Genomic DNA, 21749 nt, shown 5'->3' on the forward strand with positions numbered 1-21749 from the left:
TGCAGAATTATATGGGATAAAATTTAGCTTAAGTACCTGATTGTTTCAACCCAGCTGCATTTTTGAATGGTATTGCTCCAAAAATTTTTGGATGATACAAAGTTCACTTTGAATAGAATAATTTCTTTTTTAAACTAGAAAGCTTAATCTGAAAATTGAGATAGGGAAAAGCACAATGATCCCAAGTGTAATCTTGAATATTTTTCATGACAGACGGACATTGAATGTTTAGCATCACCTCTTTGGATTTTTGAATGTGAATTGGAACCACTGTATTCCTAGGTAAGATGTAACCAAGTGTTTAAGTACTCCCTTTCTTTTATACGTGAAATACAAAAAAGCTAAAGAGTGCAATATGCTGGACTTTTCGTTATGCAGTGTTTATGTCTTTGTTGAATGAGTCCAATGTTATTTGATCTTTTAAATAATAATAGTTCACTTGCCCTAAATTTTAATATTCCCTGAGAGAAACCACACCAACAAATGTATGACCATCTATGTACAGGATTATCTTTATGATCGGGAGTGTAGTTGTTTGATCAGCGTGTTGCCGTCCAAAGTGGCAGGTGAGTTCTGTTTGCCCCTTTTCTTCTATCAACATCTTCACTCAGCAGGATATGCTGGTTTAGGGAATTTGCTGCTGAAAATATGTGGGATTGCAAAGGCTTCCTGGAGGATTACTTTTGTCAGTTTGGAACTCTGCATCAGCACACTGCAGACTCAAACAAGTACTGGTGTCAATGCAAGGAAATCAGTGCCAGTATCTGCAGCAACAAATTGTTTTATTGGCTTTAAACTTCTTGTTTCTCTCTGCTGCAAGAAAAGGTTTGATATATGAGGAAGACTATGAAGGGGTTGTGAACAGCTGCAGACTTCAATAACTGAGGAGGAAGCAGAGGAGCTAGAAGGTTTTGATCTGTAAATATAATTAAAAGAGAATTTGTCACTGAAGATTAGCTTTTTTTTTAGTGAAATACTAGAGATTGTGCCAATTTGGCTATCCATGTTTTCTGCGTAGGTTACAAGGAACAGAAGGGAGATCTCAGGGTCACACTACACACGTGGCCAAGTTGAGGTCAGCACTGCGCTGGGGTTTCTGGGCTGCGAGTCACAGACACCAGGTCTGCTGGTTCTGCCCCAACCACTGCTGTTTGCCAGCCCCTTCTGGGCTGCTGGGAAACGTGAAACACACAGGAAATTCGACCTGGGCACTTGCAGCATCTAACACTTAAGATCTGAAGGGCAATATCTTTATTGTGGGAAGTAAGGCTATGCTAGATGGTAGTTTTGATCTGGTGTTTTCTCAGAGATGGAAGCCATTGAGTATGGAAAGGACTCTTTAAGCTAACCCTATTTTATTAAGAGTGAATGATGTCATTAATTAAGCTGCTGTGAGAGGCATCCAACAAGCAATGCTGTGGGCAAAAGACCACAAAAACTTCCATTTGTTGCAGGTAGAAACAAGCCCAATGTGGCAGCAATCTGACTGAGTTTCTGTTAAAGCAGGTTCACAGTATCCAGGTGAACCCAGAGCAATCTGTCAAAATAAAGGTATTTGTAATCATGCAGGTTTACTCAAAAGAAATAAAGCCACCTGCAGAGGCATTTGGAAGATGTAGAGATTCATTAATTTAAGGCCACAAAGGATGTGGGACCAGCATCATTGAAAGACGGCAATATTCCTGTTTCATTTCACTCAATGGGTGAATAAACCCAGGACCAACAGAGAAGGTGGATGTGAGGGGTGGCAGGAGAAACTTACTTAGATGAAAGGCTACAGTCAGAGCTTTGACAATTTCTGCAGTGTAGGAAATTATTCTTCTCTGTATTTTAAAATAATGATGTGAACTTGTAAGGACTGTATATTTTACCAGCGAAGCTTTACGTATTTTATTTTTATTTTCTCCTTTAAAATGCCTTCCAGCCTTCCATTTTGTTAGAGTTGTATGGAATTTGAAGTAGGAATTATGTATATGACATACCTATTAAATTTTATAATAGCAATTTAACTAATTAATGGCCCATGCTACTTTTTAAATGCAGGATGATCCTTCTGAGCCAGAGAGGACAGAATCTCAAAAATGAGTGCTCTACATGGGCTTATCTACCCCAGGGATGGGGAGGACTGAGATCTTACAGACAGGACAAGTAGAATGAAAAGGAAGAATAAAAGGAAAAATGGTAGGAATGGGGATAAATACTCTTGATGTGTCAGAAGAAACAGAAAATGAGGAGAAAAAAGGAGGGTGAAATGAGGAAATAGAGATTTGTTAAATTACGGATTATTTCAAATATTATTCCATAGAAAGTTAATGTTACTACAGCATGTTTCACTGCTTTTATTAAGCTAATTGGCAGGAAATAATAGGAATTACAACTGGTAGGAAAATGTGTTAGTTTTTTTCTTTTACCTGATATATTTTTGAAGTCCTAACTGTTTGCTATTAGAGACCTTTTACAGTTATTAAGACTTTTTTTTTCCAAATGAAACCCTTAAATATGCCTTTAATGACTTTAAAGATTGATTTTTTTTCAGAAGACTGACAAAATACAAGCTATAGAACCATCTGAAGATTTTTTTTTTTTAAGAAAAGATTCTGAAAATCAAATCTTAATATGACAGTGACAAGCCAATAATAAATTCTAAATACTAATGTGACAGAAGCAATTCTTTGTGCTCATAGCTCTGAGCTCCTTGAGCTGTGCTGGGAATTTCACATGACAAGGATTTCATTTCTCTCAGTGCAAAGAGAAAGACTGAATCTCGTGGACCGTTTTTAAAATGACCAGTATCCCTTAAAACTGTTTGGAAAAGTATTACATTAAATATTGCTTTATTTCTCCAGAATTTGAATTTTCCTATCAAATTAAATAATTGTATCTGTGTTGGCTTTTAAACAACCTTGGGAGCAGGAGAATGTGAAGTGGGAAGAGAATAAACTAGTTTTCATTTTCAGTTTCCTGTTTTCTAAGTATACATAGGCAAGTTTCTTAATTAAATAATACCATAGTAGACATAAGTTAGACAAAGAACTATGATGGTGAACTATGATGATTCAGGTCTTCAGATGGTAAGTGTATTCTGAAATAGTAACTGGTTGACAAGAATTAGGCATCATTTTCTACCAAAAGCAGTGTGAACTGTTGAGATGAAGTTAGCAATGCAGGGAGAACAACATCAAACATTTAAACTAATTTCCACAATTAAGTTGGATGCCTGAAGTATGCTTCACTAACTGCTTGAGGTGCCAGAATTAATATCTAAAGCTGAATCTCTGGAGCGAATTTGTACTTCACACACAAACGTGTCCTTGGGGATCACCTCAGGCCATGATTACTTACTAGCATCTCAACTACCTTGAGAAAATAAGCACTGTGGTCGTAGAACTTCAGAATGCATGTTAGACATTTTTTTAGAAAGTAATTAAAAGTTTATAAACAAGATGATAACATTTCACACCTGTTGCTATGCAGTCTTTGAGAGATTGTTTTTATGCCCACAGAGTACCTTGTACAGACATGTTCTGTACTGTTGCAAGGAGTACCATGTAATGATGTTTTCAATACTGATTACTAGTTAATTCTTTGGCAAGTATTTTACAGATATAATGCATAATCATGTTTCGGGGAGACCTGCGAAGAAAAGTACTCTGATAACTGTAGGGGGCTGCCTTGCATTGTTGGCCAGATGTGTTTTCCCAAGAACTAGGCACAGTCTCAATCTGGAATTCGGCTGTATGCTAGATTTTGGTCTGTAGTGCTAGACTGTGACTCAGTCAGAGCCTAAAATTAAAATGCTTTTTCTGAGTTTTGCATCCTCAAAGAAGGATGGTTTCCCAGCAGGTGTTAATGATGAGTTGTTGCTAATTTACAGCAGTGAAACTTCATGAAGTTTTTGAAATTAAGGGTAAAATTTTTCTAAAGTAGCAAAAGACACATTATTGACTTCTTCTGAAATAAAGGCTCTAATATTTCATCAATAGCAAAAAGTACGGCTTTGTGTTATCTCTTTTTTTAATAAAAAAGTTTGCAAGAGATTTTTCTTTCACGAGAAAGATTTGCAAGCTCTTTTTTTGCAATGTTCACCTTCATTAACACAACTTGCTGACTTCCTTCCTCAGCTGCAGTTCTTCCTACACTCAGAGGTCAGAAAAGAGCAAGATCAACAAGCCACACATCTGGCTGTCCCTCTTTCCAACTGGAACAAAGAAACAATTTTTTAATGGCTTTTTGAGTTAATTGTAAACAATTTGGTTTTGGAGTCGCTGACTTGCAGCAAATGTTTGTAGTAGGCGGATGTAGGGAAAAAGGACCATGTCCAAATCCAATTCCTCTGTGGCTGGTGAGGAAAAAAAAATCACTTAAAAAAAAAGGAATGTCTTGCTCATTGTAGCATTGGAGTATGCTGAGAATTTTGAGTGCATGTATAGGACATTTCACAAGCTTAAAATATATGCTTTGATGAGGCAGGGAGACTCTAGTTGCTCATTTAAATTTTCTGTAGTCTTGTCTACGATAATACTGTTTTTTTTCCCCTTTATTTTCAATAGCTATTTATGGATGAACAAATTGACAGTGATAAAAGACCAGGGACAAACAATAGGAATAGGGGAAAACTACTTTAAAATGAGAGTTCTGTTCTAATACTTTTTTTCTGGTATTTCTACTGTTCCTAAAGGCATTTTTCCAGCAAACAATTGTCAAAACCCCCCAATATTTAGTCATTAATCCTTAAGTAACATTTTGAAAACAAATCCCTAAATAATTAGTGAAGCGTGATTTTCTTGCTTTCCCAATTACTGTAATTTTTTAATACTATATAGCATCAGGTAGCATCAGTATATCTAATTTATTGGATTTGCTTTTTTTAAAAAGTGTTTTATCTAAAGTAAAGTAAACATCTGGTGTTGCTTTTATACTTCACAACAGGAAATACTAGAATTGTTGATTTGCAGCACTACTGAAACCCCTTTTAAAATACCTTGTTGTACGTTTATGTGTCTAATTTGAACTTATATTGCTCCCAGATTTTGGTTGCTTTGTTTAATAGGTCTGTCATGATGGTTTTGTTTCTAACCTGACCATCCTGCTAAATATTTCCAAATGTTTTGATGTGAAAAGTAAATTGGTAGTGCTGTTTGGAACAATGCCAAAGTTTATTAAAAACTGGAATAAAATGAATCATTCAAAAAAATGTTTTCCATCAATTTGTTTGTAGGGGGTAAAATGTTCTTTACAATTATTATTTTTGGTCAAAATTAGGTGTTTGGGTTGATAATGCCACTTAGTGGATAACTGCCTCAACTGCAGCCTGCTTCCAAAACCAAATCAGGTGCTGGACAGCTATCTTGATTTGTATTGGAGTTTCCTCCTGCCGGGAATATGCTGAACATAGCATGTTTTCAAAGAACCTTTAATCATCAGCCCCATTTTAGGAATTTTATTATAGCTAGTTCAATTTCTGAATTAAGTGTATTAAATGTAGGAATTATTTATTACAGAATTTTAAACTTCTTATAGGAAAGTAGGGTTTTTCAGTTTGATTTGAAATGGTAAACAACAATCTTGGTCACTTTGCTCTGATTCTTTAGGTTAATAAAATATTAATTGGTACTATGGTGGTAATTTTAGGCAATGCTTCATTTTAGCCCTTATGGTTGGAAGATGGGTGGCTGGGCAAACACTGAACTAGAACAAGCCGATAATTCAATAACTGAATTGAAGATTCAAGTTCAAATAAAATCAAGGTCTGATTGAGAGTAGTTATTGCCTTTTGTTGGGTGACAGTGTGGAGGCCATACCCAAAATGGAAGTGTAGGACTTGAATGGGCCTTGCTGGAGTTGGACTTTTTCAGACTTCAAATAATTCTCCTTCAGAAGATCAGAAAGGTGAGATAGGTACCAAATGTGCATTCCACCACTGTTATTTACAGTTATCATTTCTTGAATATATTTCTTTCATAAAAATTCTACAAAGTAGTTTGGATGGTAGTATTAATAACGTAGTGTATTTGATATAAAATTAAAATATATAAAAATCCAACTTTGATACCAATGTAGATATACATATATATAGTTTATATTGTTCATATATGTATATTTTTTCCAATATTAGTGTTTCAAAACAAAAATCTAGTCTATAATAAAAGACTATTATCCTTTTTGCAGTTTAAAAGCTTTTTTTATAGAAAATATTTTTGCACTTTTGAAATGTGTATTGATTTAGGTCTTTCAATTTCTTTTCAGTCTTTAAACTCTGTTCTTTGAACTTTTTTTTTTTGACCTAAGTAAATTTGCATTACTTGCAAACCTGATAATCTTCAATCACTGAGTATTTTTTACTTATTTTCTCAGGCTTTTCTGAAGTTTTCATTGATGTCGTTTTTATTAGTAAGTCAGTTGAATAAATTGCAACTAAAATAATAATTGGCTCAGAGGAGAATAAAACAAAATTCAATTTCCAGAGATGTTTCCAGTGCTGTGTGGAACTCCTTGTGTACATGAGTATATGCATATGCTTGGGGAGGGGAGTGGTGTCTGCCTGTGTAGTTTTTACACAATTTAAGTTTTTCAACAAAGTTCTAAATATTTTTAAATTTCCTATTTAAATAGTTGCTTATACTTTGAAATTTTCTTAGAAACTAATGAATGTTGTCTTTACAAGGATGTATTTATTTTAGATATGACTTATGCCACCTCTAAGTGTGAACGGCAAGTTAGTTACAACTGAAGATGAAACAAGGTTATGCAAAAGCAAAATTTCAAATTTTGCTCTAAACCTAAATATAGTGTATTTTCTATAGTTCCATGATTTGCCTTTCAAACAGGATTCAGCAAAGGCAGTAAGAAAATCTTGGATGTGACTGCTTCCTTCAATTTTTGATAGCAAGTAACTGGCATTTTAAAATTAGTGTATCTCATACTATGTATCTCTTTTAGTCACACTACCAAACCATTTCTTCTTTCTCAACTTTTAGACTGCTGCTTAGCTTCAAAAGAAATAATGCTAATCAAAACTGCTTGAATAAGTGTAAATAGAAATGTTATTTCTGTTCAGAAGGAGAAAACAGAACTGGTGCCAGGGCTGATGTGGAATGTGTCGGATGCCCTGCTGAGAACACTCACCACCCTCGGGATTTCACTCTGCTAAGCCTAAACAGCCCCCATGTGCTGTTCAACCTTTGAGTGGAAATGACAGTTGTGGTAATTTTCGATGCAGTCACAGTTACTTTTAAACTAAGTTCTGAGTTCAGCAGAAAAAAAGGGAAAGCGATATAATTATTTTTTTTAATATTGGTATTAGTTCTGAAATGTGGTTATTAAAATATTGTCTGGGTTAGTTTGGGGTTTGTTCAAGCTGTAAGCGTAGAGGAGGAGGTCATCTACTGATGGAGGAGCTGGAGTCCCTGCAGGAATCCAGGTGGACACGTGGGTCTCCTGCAGAGGGATGTTGGCACTGTTGGGCTGAGCTCAGATGGCGTTAGGGCTCATCCTGGCCTTTACTTAGGTGGGGAGATGGGCTCTGGAGGTGGTCAGCACACTGGAGCACCTCATTATAAGGAAAGGCTGAGGGAGCTGGGCCAGTTTAGCCTGGAGAGGAGAAAACTGAGGGGACCTTATCAGTGTCTTTAAGTATCTGAAAAGGGGAGCATCAGGAGGATGGAGCCGGGATTTTCCCGGCAGTGCCCAGGACAAGAGACAACGGCAAGAAACTGATGCACAGTAAAGGTCCAGCTGAACCCGAGGAGGAGCTTTCCCGCGCGGGTGCCCGGGGGGGCTGCGGATCTCCAGAGCCTGGGGGCTGTTCCTGCCGAGCGGCAGCAGGGGGCGCCCCCGCGCCGCGCTGTCCCCGCTCCCGCCGCTTTCCCTGGAAAACGAGCCCCCGGGGTTTGTGCATCTCCTAATGGGGAGGGAATAAACCGGCGTAAATGGGTTTGGGGCCGATCGCCATCCACAGCGGTCAGTCAGCTAAAAATGGATATATAGCAAAGGAAAGGAGTGGGGTATAAAGTCACGACTGTGCATCAATTTTATCGGCTTAATAAAAAGTTACCGTGCAAATTTCATTACTTAAATTAGGAATAGCTTCCAGTAGCGATTAGGATTAATTACTGATGAGCCTGTCAGGATCGCTAGGGGATTTCAATTTTTTTTATGCTTACAAGAAATCTTAATTTTTAATTAAGAGGATGGTTTTAATTTGGTGTCGTCTGCAGTAGGTCCTTCCCTGTTTGTCATCTTAGGCAAATAGCAGACTTGTTAATATACCCAAAAAACTTGCAATGGTGTTTAGCTAGTTCATGTTGGGGCACAAGGCTTGTTTGGCAGTCAGTGTAAGTAAAACACTGGTTTTGAAAATAGATTTACTAGGGAATGTGCTTCTTAAAGTATTAGGCACAATACAAAATTAAAAATCTCTTTGTGTTTGCATCATTAAGAGGGCTAATGTGCTTGTCTACTAACTAAATGCAATTTTTAAAGCAGGCTGTTTTGCAGAAAAATGGCAAGGAACCATTCTGCCCTGTATGTCTTAATGAATTGAGTCTTTAATGTGAAGGAAAAGGAATTAAGAAAATAATATCAGAAGGATTTTAAAAGTGGCACAAAGTTAATTAAGAAAAAAAGAGGAGTTTTATTGAAATTTATACTTTTCTGTAACTCCTGCATGCTTGCAGATTATACTAGTGTTTTGGAGAAAACATGTTCTTGTTCAATATTCAGTCCCTTCATCACTTAATTTGACTGTGAGAGCAGTCATAGAAAAATTCCAGAATTTAGCAACTTTCTAACCTGCTTTATGTTTAATTTAAAGTCCAGTATAATGATTAAATATTTTTTTCCTCAGCCTTTCTGCTTACCAGTCCATCTACATTTGTAGGATTGATTTGTTTTTTTCCTTGAATGGAATAATTTACATATATGTTTATGGAATGTCTTCTGGATAGTGTCTCCAGTTTATCAAAGTGATTTTGAATTATGATCCTATTTTCCAGAGTATTTTAATTCCCTTCTAGATTAGTGCATGTTTTAAAAGGGTATTTTCCTCTTCTCTATCTGTCATTAATTAGAAGTATTGAGCAAAAACAGATCTATACAACAGATAACAGATACTGTTTAAAAAATACCATTCTCTTTTTTTGTCAACTGCTGACAGCTGCTTTTCAGATTTTCAAAGTTTTAGCAAATTTATGGTAGTAAATAACTTTTTCTCTTTTCTCATCTCCAGTTCTTTGTCAAAGCTCCCTCTCTATTTCTTCCTTCAGTTCTACCCCATGGTTAAACAGATGTATTGATTTCTGAGCCTCTGTTCTGTCTCTTTTGTCCATCAGAATAACCTGTTTTGTATTGTCTTAACTACTGAGTTTCCTGCACTCCCTTATTTCTTAAATCAGCTTTCCAAGAAACCTATCCTTCCAGGTACCTGAGAGTACTGAAACTGCTTTTGTGAAATCATGATCTTTAATTTGCTGTTTTCTCCTTGTTTAGTAACCTCTGCTGTTTTTAATCAATTTCTCCTGTAATTCCATCCCCAAATTCAGTTAATTTTCCCTATAACTATCATAAAAGTCAAAAATAGCCATTCCTCTAGCAAACTCCTCTAGAAAGAACATTCGTTACTCCAGAAGCCTGTACACATACCTGGTTAATTAGCCCTCCTGAAGCTTCTTGCCCCATTCTGTTACTCTTACATCTCCATACTTCAGCAGAACTTTCTTTATCACTCTCTTGAGTTAGGTTGTCCCCCAAGTTGCTATTTTGGGGATGATACCTGTTCTTTCTTCCTTTACACTCACCCAGAGACATCTGGGTAACCTTTTTCTGAAGTTCTAAATAATTTTCTTAAAGTCTGTATTAACCTCCAGTTTATCTATAGTGGTTTTTTGAATATTTTTTTTGCCTAGTGGAACTCTTGCTATTTCCATCAACAGCTTTGTAACAGAAATCGGTCAGGAATTTTTCTTATTTTGTGTAATGAGATATTAAATAAGACCACTTTTACACTAGTGGAAGTATTTGAAACTAATAGCAACTAATCCCTACAAAGATCCATTTAATCTTTAATTCCTCAAATTGTGAGCTATTGGTACATATAGTCAGCCATAGCTGTCTTAATTCCATTAATGTCAATATCTTCGATCTGAATGTATCTGCTTAGTATTTTAATATATTGTTTGACTTCCCTCTCTTTTTCCAGGAAGCAATACTTGTAAAGACTGCTTCGGATCTGTATCTTACAGATCTGGTTTGTACCCTACAAACTAGAAATACAAAATGGCAAAATGCATTATGTCCTAACTACTGACACATTCAGAGCAGATCACTGGCAAATACGCAGGAAGGAATCCGGTCACTGTAGGATTTATGGTTTTATATCTCAGGACTTGACTGAGATTAGATGTACTGTTTTGGCATTTATGTATTAAAATGAGAAGTAAAATAGAAGAAAATTAGGATGCAAAGACTTATTCCTGTTATCAACTGGCACAAGAAATAACTTGAAAATAAAATCAAACTGAGGAAAGTTTTTACCATCATTGCCCAAAAAACTATAATATGATGGATCTAGTTTTTTCAACCACTTGCACTGGATTTTCTGTGAGCATGATAAAAATACTCTGTGTGGCATAGCCAGAAGACTGAATAATCAGCAGTCATTTATAGGCAGAAAGGACCAGCAACATTTTTTTCCTGTTCCTAATTTTTCACCCAAGAGTCTGTTTCTGATTCTGTATCTAAGAACTTATCTGATCAAGAATAGATTTTTCACTCATTATATTCACAGATGTTGAAACCACATACCTTCTCAAATGTTCAAATCATTAGATTTCCAAAACTGAATGGGGTTTAAGATGGCTTACTTCCTTTTTCACTATGATTTTGGTGAGAAATTATGAGGACAAGAAACTTTTAAGGAGAAGATGTTGGTGTGGCTGCCCTTCTCTTACAAAAGCTTGGAAGAAATCAAACTCCACTTGGGAAAAAATACAGTGGTTTTGTTTTGAAGGAAGAGACACTTAAAACTAGCTCTCCCTGCTGTGTATCAGTTTGATAAGAAGTGGTATCCTGCTTTGCTTATCTAACAGCATCAACTGATAGAGGCTCCGTTTATCATGTACAGAGGAATTGTGTCCCCGTTTTGTGTAAAGCATCTATGCAGGCAATGGCATATTCAGACTAGGTTACTGTAGTTACTCTGCACTCAGACAGAAGAAGCAAAGTGCAACAGTGTTTTCCTGATTTCAAATATAATTTTATTCTAATTACTCAATTGGCTTCCATTTCACATTTCTGTTGGTGTTTTTTTGTTTGTTTCATTTGTGTTGTGGGTTTTATTATTATTATTATTATTGTTATTATTATTATTATGATGACCTATGAATCAAAATACAGATATTTTGGTTGCCTGGTTTTCATTCTTTCATGATGGCTGCTCTGACATTATGTACTTTGAAAATACATATGAGTTCTGTTCAAAGTATATTCAGGTGTGAGAGTTGGCATATAGAAAAATCCCCGTTGGATAAATTTTAAGTTCATCTAAGGTAATTTTTTTTCTTTTTTTACCTTTTAATTTTAATGAAACCACAAGCCAAATCTGTAATCCTTGGGGCTACGGGTACTAATGTTGATGGCCAAGTCTTTAAACATTTTATGATTAGTGAAAATGTATTTGTCATTACAAACCATTTATTAATTCCCTTTTACTTGCCTCACTTTTTTTTTAGGTTTTAATTGTGTCCTGCAATCTGCATATCAGTTAACAGCAAAAGCTCTTGGCTGGAAGTGTTGCTTATCTAGGAATTTTAATAAAATGATTGTTCAAAGCAGGAATGACTCTTTTATCTTGAGTTACTTTCACCTTGAGCGACTTTCTTCTCTTATTCCACTTTTCACTTCTTTATATCTATTTTTTTGGCTTTGAGTTTGTTGGGGTTTCTTTTTGTCTGTTTGTGCTTCACCTGCCTAAGGAATGTGTGGCACTGATTTTTCTTTGCTTGCATATAGGTTTTCTCTTGGTGCACTTTATGTATGTCATTTATATTATGAAAATCCTATAAATACAGGGTTTAGAGGCCAGCATTGGGGATAATTTTTTTTTTCTGGAAAATGAATGTAGCTTGCTCTCTGAAAAAAAAAAAGGATATTTTCTAGAGAATACTGTATGTTCTTCACTATCAAATATCTTATATATATATTGGGGATTTTGTGCAATTAGCATCTCAAACACAAATATATGACTATTTTTACTTTTTTCTTTTCTTAGTATAACAATACAATCTTAAACTTATTTCTAAAATGAATTCCATAGAGGATTAATACCACTTTTGAAAACTAAATGTATTTGCACAATTGAGACTATTAAATACCAGTTGTTATGTTATTCTTCGTCAATGCAACTACAATTTATAAGATTTAAACATTTCTCAGTAAAACAATGGAAGATAATGATAACATATCCATGCAAATATTCTTAACTATAATAAAAATGGAGAGATGATTGAAAAGAAACCTACTGTAGAGTTTGATGGGAATAAATTATAGGATCATAGGATCATTTAGGTTGGAAAAGACCTCCAAGTTCATTGAGTCCTGCTGCTAACCAGATCCTGCCAAATCCACCACATCTCTAAGCACCACATCTACATGACTTTTAAATACCTCCAGGGATGGTGACTCACCCACTTCCCTGGGCAATTCTTGGCAACCCTTTCAGAGAAGAAGTTTTTCCTAATATCCAATCTAAACTTGCTGCGACTTGAGGTCATTTCCCCTTCCTGGTCCTGCTGGCCATACTATGACTGATACAGGCCAGGATGCCATTGGCCTTCTTGGTCACCTGGGCACACACTGGCTCACGTTCAGCTGGCTGTCGACCAGCACCCCCAGGTCCTTTTCCTTTTGGCAGCTTTCAAATCACTCTGTCCCCAGCCTGTAGTTGCCAGTTGTGCAGGACCCTTGTTGAACCTCATACCACTGGCCTTGGCACATCAATCCAGCATGTCTAGATCCCTCTGCAGAGCCTTCCTGCTCTCCAGATGATAAACACTCATGCCCCACTTGGTGTCGCCTGCCAACTGACTGAGAGTGCACTCGATCAGAAAATCACAGAATCATTTAGGTTGGAAAAAGACCCCCAAGCCCAGCCTTTGAACGATCACCACCAAATGAGCTAGACCATGGCACTAGATGCCACATCCAGTCATTTCTTGAACACTTCCAGGGATGGTGATTCCACCACTTCCCTGGGCAGTCTGTTCCAATGTTTACAACCCTTTCCAGGAAGAAATCTTTCCTGGTGTCCAACCTGAATTTCTCCTGGCACAGCTTGAGGCCATGTGTTCTCATCCTGTCGATAGTTGCCTGGCAGAAGAGACTGATGCCTGCCTTGCTACAACTTACTTTCAGGTAGTTGTAGAGAGCAATAAGGTCACTCCTGAGCCTCCTCTTCTCCAAGCTAAACAACCCCACTCCCTCAGCCACTCTTCATAGGTCTTACTCTCCAGACCCTCCACCACCTTCATTGCACTTCTCTGGACATGCTCCAGCACTTCAATGTCATTCTTGAAGTGAGGAGGCCAGAACTGGACACAGTACTCAGAGTGCAGCCTCACCAATGCAAATCTCCTTGTCCAGATCACTGATAAATATATTAAACAGGACTGGCCCCAGTACTGAGGCCTGGGAAACCCTACTAGTGTCTGACCACTAGCTGGATGTAATTCCACAGCTGAATGTAACTCCACTCACCACCACTCCCTCAGCTTGGCCATCCAGCCAGTTTTCCACCTAGTGTCCAGTGCACCCATCCAAGCCATGAGCAGCCAGTTGTCCGAGTAAATTTTTTGAATCTTGCACTTCTGCTGTTTCCTTACAAGCACCTCAACAAACTGTATAAGTGAATATCGCAATGATTTGGAATCCTGCTTTTGATCTGACAGATCTTGAGTTTGTTCAGATGCTGGTGTATTTTTGAAACCACAATTAATTATTCATGCAGTAAGGTCAGTTCCAGCACTTTAGTGACACTGATGTGCTCAGTATAGTTCCCTCAGACTGGGGACTGGATGCCTCCTGTCTCTACTCATGCAGGTGTGGCACTAGAACTTACCATTCTGAACCTTTCAGTGCCTCTGCAGAGCTTGGGAGCCTCTGTTTCTCCTGAAACTCCCAATGGAGCTGCTCATGAGAACACTCACAGTCCTGCTTCGTTAGGGTGATCTAAATGAGTTTAAGCAGTAAGTATTTGCTGATCCAGCTCATTTTGACAAAAGCCTTTTAGACCATGTTTATGCAAGCAGGCAGATTTAGGAAATAGTATCTAGCAAAGGAGCACTGATGAGCAGCAAAGGCTTGAGCTGGTGAATGTGTCCTTTTTCAATAATGTGGTTTAAATGCTTTATCTGTCTCTTTTATCTTCAGTGTAGCTGCAATGCTGCTGATAGTTTTGGGTTGGTGCTGATTAAATTAGTCCTGTAAGAGAAGAAATCAATTAGTACTTCTCTAACAATTTATATTTTACTGTAGCTGTCATTTGAAAGGAGTGCAAAACTTCACACTTGAAAATTATGTAGTTGCTTAAAACAGTGTGTAAACAAAGATTTTAAAGAAGAGTTAAATAACATGATATTTAGCTTTGGACATTCAATGTTTAGTTACCAATACCCAGTTTGTGAACACTTACTACATTTTCAAAACTGGATTTAAATATATAATAAGAATATATTTTGATATACAAAATCCATGGCAAATTTGTAGGGTTGAGTTTGTTTGGGGGAGGGGGCATAGTATTTCATATATCACAATTCAAAAATAAACTGATTTGTTTAGTGGGGGAAAAGAAATTTATTTTCCCATCCTAGGTAATACCTCTAGAATGTTGAAACTGAATCAATGAAATTTTAGGAACAAAGTTATGTGTTGGAAAATCAGCCTGTGCTATTTTGTTCAAAGCTCAGATTTTTAAATATGCTACTGAATAATGGTAAATAAACCCCAAAATTCTAAATGTTCCTTCTTGTTCATTACTAGTGTTATGGTTTATGTCTGTGTGCTACTAGTTAAGTGTTGAGCATCAAAAATCAAGCAATGAGCTTTAAACTATCAACAGCATCTTAAAAAAGTATTTTCTATATGCTTATGTAATATCTTAGGGTAAGCTTTAATGATTTGGGTAGCAGTAGAGAAAAAGAAACTGCAAACATTGTTGTCAACATGTCAAAATTTTTAAAGCAGAGTTAAAAGTTAGGATGTTAAGGGATTTAGAGACTAAAGAGAAGCCACTGTCATTTAGTAGTGCAACATCAGCAATATTTTTATATATGCATTGAGTCTCATTTCAACATTTAAACTGATTTTACAGTAAGTAAAATAAAATGCTTTCCAGTTTTATTAAATGGATTTTTATGCTCTTAAGTTAAACCTTCCTTATTTGCTTCTATGCATCAGCTGTTATTTGCATTTTTCTTGCAACCACAGTATATATCCTGACCTGCTCAGAATGCCTTCCATTATTTACTTTGAAATTCCATTAAAACTTATCCTGGAGGTAACTTGCAGTTCCTGAGGTTTGGCATATGTTGTTAGAGTTTTTAAGGAAAGACAGTTTGGAAGATCCAATTAGTGGGAAGCAGCAAGCTATCCAGAATAAAATAATTCAGTTTGACGCAAGGAATTGTGTTTATTAGCACGTCCATTAAGGTGAAGATTGGCCTTTTAATTCGGAGTCAAAACTTAGTGTAGAATGATGAATTATACTTGAAAACTTCTTGGAACTAGATGTTACTTTTAGGTATTTTTTTTAGAAAACCATTAAGAAATTATTTCAGTTCACAGAGAATTAAAGCATGTTTAGCAGCTACCTGAACCATATTTTGTGGATGTTGATGTTGATTATGACTATTTTTGGAGTTGAGGTACTTTGAAAATAGATGGTGTCAAACCAGAGCCTTCAGGATCATTGGAAAATGCTGCCTGACCATGAACGTGTGTATAAGTTTGTGCGGGGTACTGTTTCATACTTATGACCTAAATAGCTGAATCAGTTTTTACACAAGGATTGAAGGAAAGGGGAATAAAATGAAAAACAAGCTAAAAAAAACAACAAAAGTTCCGGAAAAATACTCAGAAATCTCCCAAGCCGAGTCGTGCTGTACTTGTGTAAGAAGGATCAGAAAGCAGAGCTTGGGCACATGACCTCAAGCTACTCAGTGCAAATGAGGGAGCATATCAACAGGTTTTTGGCACAAAGGGTTTCTTGCTGTTCGAAGCATTCTATCAGCTAAACCAGTTCTGGATGCAGTGCAAACTTTGGCAGTAGAAGAAATGGTTGGATACTCTCTGAAGATTGAAGGCGATGAGGTAAGATATGGCTTAAAATGAGTTGAAAGTGAAGAATCCACGCTGAGTCAGTCATTTAGATTGTGTTACTATTGCATAGTATAATTTTTTTCTTTCAAGGTTATGAAAAGGAAAATAAGTGTATACACATTATCTTGTTCCTCTTAGCTAATACTGTTAAAATGTATTATGCCAGTTTGATGAAAATATTAAATTATTGAAGATACAAGTTTTAACACTGTATAAAATCTGTTTTGCTTTGTCCGCATGTTTTTCCCCTTTCTAGGAACAGTGTATTTTTTTTCCTGCATATAAATGAATGTAACTTTACAAATAATGGAAAATGCTTCTTTATGTTTCAATTTTGTATATGCAAGATGCTGCTAATTGCAAAGGGCTTGACAGTCTGCTCGCTGGATTTGTTCTGGAGAGAAAATTTCGAAGTAGTATTTAATACAAAACAAAGCCATTTGTCTAACAAAAGCCTTGTTTACATGAAGCTGCATGCTCTGAAGAGAATATTGATTAAATTTATATCATTTTATGGTATGATTGTGGCTATTTTGAAATCTGCAAGCCTCACATTACCTTTCGAGGTTTTCCTGCTATAGAAATATATCCCTTATATGTATGTAGAAATTAGGATTGATGATACTTTCTCTACTGTAATGCTTGTGGGAGAACTTGAAAAAAGCTTTGTCTTGTAGTATCAGCCATGTACATGCTTAGAATAATTTTTTGTGGTCTGATTTCTTAAGTGGGAAAAGAGTTAAACTGAATCACAGATGAACATCAGATGTGAGCCCCAAGAGCCATGGCTTAGAGTACTGAGAATATTTATCTTTGAGGCAAAAATCATTTTCAACCTGCATTTTAAATCTAAAATTACATTTTTCTACATCCCTCCAGGCAAACCTCTTTGTCCTTATATGTGCTTTTCATGGTTTAATTATTCTCTCTTCTGACAAAAAGTTTAAGTTTGACCAAGAAAGCTCTACTTCTACATAGTTTTAGAATAATTTATCTTCTTAAGGACTGTACTGGTAAAAAACTTTTCTTCAAATCTCCTTCCTACTTATCTTCCATAGAGACTTCCTTTTTTACTAATTGGTCACTTTTCCTTTTGGGAGTTTTTCATAACTTGACATGCAAAGACTTCCAAGATGATAAAAGATAGGAATAACAGATAAAAAGATAGAGTTTGAACCTCTTCTTTTTTTTTTTTTTAATGCATACATGCATTTTTAAAAGTTAAAAAGAGCTGTTCTTTGTGATAGATTGTTGCAGTAATATTTTATAAAATCTTGCTCATTGGAAACAGATTTTTTTTCTTAAATTGGGTTATTTTCTTAAAATAACATGGATTTATGCTGAGGAACCTAAGACAAGTATTAAGACCTCAGTTTTTACTTTGAAATGGTGTTCACTAATAAAGAATTCAGCAATTTAGAGGATTTACAAATAGAGATGTAGTTCTGAGTTTGTTTCTCTTGCTAAGTAAATAAACTCATAAGTATTCTGGGATGTTATATGGAAGTTTAAATTTCAATTTGTTGAATGAAATTATTTCTGTGTTTCTCCAAGATCTTCCTCTTTCCATTGCTACTTATAAATACCACAGAACTGACCATCAAAATGTTTCTCATGGTCCAGAATGTGACAAAGTGTAGAATATATGATGCAGACTGTGTCAAGCCTTTAGCTGTAGCATTCTGTGTTTATGTGTATAACTCTTTACGATTTTGTTGCATTTACTAGGTTTGCTGGGATGGGTAATCTTCTTAAGGTCCTTACCAGGGAAATTGAAAACTATCCACATTTTTTCCTGGATTTTGAAAGTAAGTTCAAACAATTACAAGACAATGAGAGATTCTTTTCCCTGACTTAACAGCAAATTGAGGAAAAACTTTTAATATCTGATTGCTTAGAGTGTGTATTTTCCACCACAACCAATCTGTCCAAGTCCTTGTCTCTAAAATCACTTGTTCACTCAGGACTCCTTTTCTCTTCCTTTTCTATTTTTCAGGAACCAAATGGGAAATCTTTTAAAAGTTCTCACTTGCACAGAGCTTGATCAGGGGCCAAATTTTTTCCTTGACTTTGAAAGTGAGCAAAGCTTCTTGCCTGGCTTGCCTTCTTTGCTTATTATTTCCTAATAAACTGCATGCGCTCATGCATCATAAAGCAATTCAAAAGGGATTTGCAAACAAATCAAATTACACTTCAGTAGAATACTGCTTTTTGATATTTATAGAACCATACAAAATTCCTTCAATTCATTCTGAGCAGAGAAAGGGACAGAAAGGTAGATATGCAAGTAAAACCTTACCTTGAGTTAAATTCAAAACATTTATGAGCCATTGTTAAATTTACATCTGAATTAACTCAGCCTCAGCTTTTTTTAATAAATCAGGGTTAAAAAAATTATGATTCTTCCTTGAATGGAAATACCTGTTTGAAATAAAAAGCTGCAAAAATATAAGCAGTGGAGGTGTAACTATTTTGGTTGGTTCAGTGATGATTTAACTGGGATTATAGTTTCTAAAAAGTAGCAAAGGGGTCAAAGTGTATGCGCTTGATTGCATCTCTCTTAATTGCATAGTTATGAGTTTGCAGAACAGCATTCTAATTTCCTTGTCATGTCTATATTTGATTCAAAGCTGTTTCACTTTTGCTGATTATATTTTCCCTGCATGTACTTCTAGACATTCTCATCAAATCCTTTAATATGGCTTTAATCTTTCTTCACTACATACATGAAATGCTTTTTATTTAAAACACTAACAGTGTGTGATGTTTTGTCTCTTAATACCTCTCTTCTAAAAAAAAAACTTCAAAAAAAGTTTTGAGAAAAGCCAGTGTCTTTAAAATAACTTTCTTTTGTAGCATTGGTTTAAGAGAGCATTTCAGGTGTTTAGACACATATTTTATTGTCTTGAAATAGTTTTGTTCTTGCATTATTTATTCCTGAATTATTTTTCTGAAAAAAGTAACTGACACATTCTGTGTGTATGAGTGTTTGTGCACTCTGAAGCACTGCTTCAAAACATCAGGGTGTATGACTGTAACTGTGTTCATATCTTCTCATCTAGATCATAATAACCTCATTATGAAGAATCAATTTTAATTGATGAAAAAAAGTTAATTGGTTAGTTTGGGTTTAGGACAAGGTACTATCAACCTTGTATCCCTCCTCCTCTGTCCATATCACTTGAAAATTTTATTGTCATCCTGGAATGTCAAACCTTTATCCAAACCACCACTTAATTTTTTTTTTTAATCAAACTTTTGAAGGCCTTGTGCTCTGTGGTTTTGCCAAGACACTGTGGAAGTTTTCTGCTGATCCAAAGTTCCAGATTTAATCAGCCCCACTGTGGCCTGGGTGATAAGAAAATGTTCCTGACCCAGGCTGCAGGAAAGACGTGGTCTGGCAACGGGAAGCCTTGGTAGAGGTGGTGATGAGAGGGGAAAATATCAGGTTTGTTGCCTTGGCAGCAAAGGTTGTTTTTTGTTCTAAAGGCATGTGTCCAAGGACTGAATGTGTTGAAGTGCCCTCTCCCAGGGAGGGTCCAGTTGTCAATGCACACTAGTCAGGCACAACTACATGCAGAGGAATGAAACTGTCACCTCCAAATTTCAGTGGCTTTGGTGCTCATGAGTGGAAGTTTAAAATGTTTTTCCTGTGAAATACAGAGGTTATTGACACAAAATCTGTATTGGGTCAAAGGGGTGTGACTGAAGATGGCTGTGGTTGTGTGCTTTGGTCTCCTTTAATTGACCATCTTACAGTGCAAAAGGACACTCTCAGTGGACACAGTTCAGAGTCTGGTGTGTCTGGTGTGTCTGGTGTGTGCTTGCTGGAAGTGTGACTTTCTGTGGCCTGAGCTGTCAGTTTGAGCTCATGGATGAAAATGATCACTTCAGTTGGCCATTTGGAGGATGAGGGGTATGCTGAGCTGATTTACTGTATTCATTATTTGCATCAGCATATTGCTTTCTAGGTTTTGTGCACTTTTTCATTAGGCAGGAGCTTAAATCTCAAAGTAAATATGTCAGCACTGCTTCTGAAATGTTTACAGAGGTTTTGGATACTCCTACCCTGGCATTTTTTTGCTGTTCTTCATTTGGTATGTATTGTATCTGAAAGGAGGGGGTGTGACATACTTCTCCCTGCTATGTATACAATGTGCCACACAAATACTGCTTAAAAAGCCAGAAACAGCCTTCTTCCTCCTACGCAGGGGAAGAACAGATACAATATGTCTACGTGCCTCAAAAAAGCAGAGGCTTTGATGTGTTTATGTAAAGAAAGTGGGAAAATAACATTAAGGTGTCAACTTCATTTGACAGTTGATTTAATCTGTGCTATTCCCAAAGGGATCATCCCATGGGTGATGGTTGGCCACATGGTCTCATATCCTTGTGCTAGAATTGAGATGAACAAACACATGATTGCACTCATCATGAATGACAGCTGTGTGGGAAAATTAACTTAGTAAGAACTAGACCCTACCAAATTACCACCTTACCTCTCTCCCCCACCTACTAAGTACTCGTCCAGTCAGGTCAGGGTGATGAGGATGATGGTGTGGTTGGAGAAACCCTAGCAGTGACGCATGGATGGGAACAGAAATGTAGGAGAGGATGGCAAGCACTTGTACAGATTTAGATTTATTTATGGATTGGATTTTATTTATTATAGATAGCCTATGTCAGTATAGTAGCTTTTTATTCTGTTATTTTCCCTTAGTATCCTTAACTAACACATTTTAGAGGCAAGGATGAGTCATTCTGTGCAACAAAAATGAATTTATTTTCTTGTTAATTACTCTTCCCCAGAGCAGAATTCTGTTTTGCTGAAAAATTTGAGGAGAACAATCTTGTATTGCATCTTTTGAAAAATTCCATTAGAGGTTTTGTTTGTTTAAAATATACTTAGTGGCAAGTTGCTTTTCATCAGCTGCATGCTCACTTTGCTTTTATATGTTTTTCACCAGACTGATTTTTTCATATTTAACCTTTAAGCATCTCTTCTATGGAATTCTTGAGGTCTTGAAAAACGGGCAGGTAGAAACAGGAACACTTAGAAAAATTAAGTTTTTTCAATGTATTCTGTTACTTTTCCAAACTCTGCCTTGTGCTATATTTGAAAATGGGAAGGAATCATGAAAAAAAAAGAAGTTTCAAAATTTCACCTTCCATTTTTTGTTGTTGGTTTTTTTTTGGTTTTGGTTTTTTATTTTTAATAGCTATTTTAATTTTTCCCTAGAAAAGTTTAGGTTAAAAAAAAAAAGGTTTAAAATCATCTCTTTTCCACTGCTTTCCTGAAAGTGTCCACATCATCAGTTGTAATTCCTTTTGACACCTGTTGCTTACATTATTCTTCAGTCCAAACTGGGAACCAGGTTTTG

General features: G+C 36.2%; 1 protein-coding gene across 11 annotated transcripts in view; it reads left to right on the top strand.

The window, feature by feature from the left end:
* FAM49A (family with sequence similarity 49 member A) overlaps positions 1-21749 on the top strand; it is a 55256-nt gene that overhangs the window by 17542 nt on the left and 15965 nt on the right. For 3 of the 11 annotated variants that reach the window (XM_027690198.1, XM_027690202.1, XM_027690201.1), the window contains exons 3-4: positions 214-282; positions 18365-18444. In XM_027690198.1, coding sequence (XP_027545999.1) covers positions 18372-18444 — 73 coding nt within the window. In that variant the 5' untranslated portion in view covers positions 214-282; positions 18365-18371. Of the gene's footprint in view, positions 1-213; positions 283-14091; positions 14238-15730; positions 16360-18096; positions 18177-18364; positions 18445-21749 lie in introns of those variants that run through there. The other 8 variants (XM_027690204.1, XM_027690199.1, XM_027690203.1 and 5 more) reach the window with 8 other exon arrangements.

Source organism: Neopelma chrysocephalum, unplaced genomic scaffold (genome assembly GCF_003984885.1).
Source record: "Neopelma chrysocephalum unplaced genomic scaffold, ASM398488v2 Primary Assembly neopelma1_80b, whole genome shotgun sequence".
Taxonomy (NCBI): domain Eukaryota; kingdom Metazoa; phylum Chordata; class Aves; order Passeriformes; family Pipridae; genus Neopelma; species Neopelma chrysocephalum.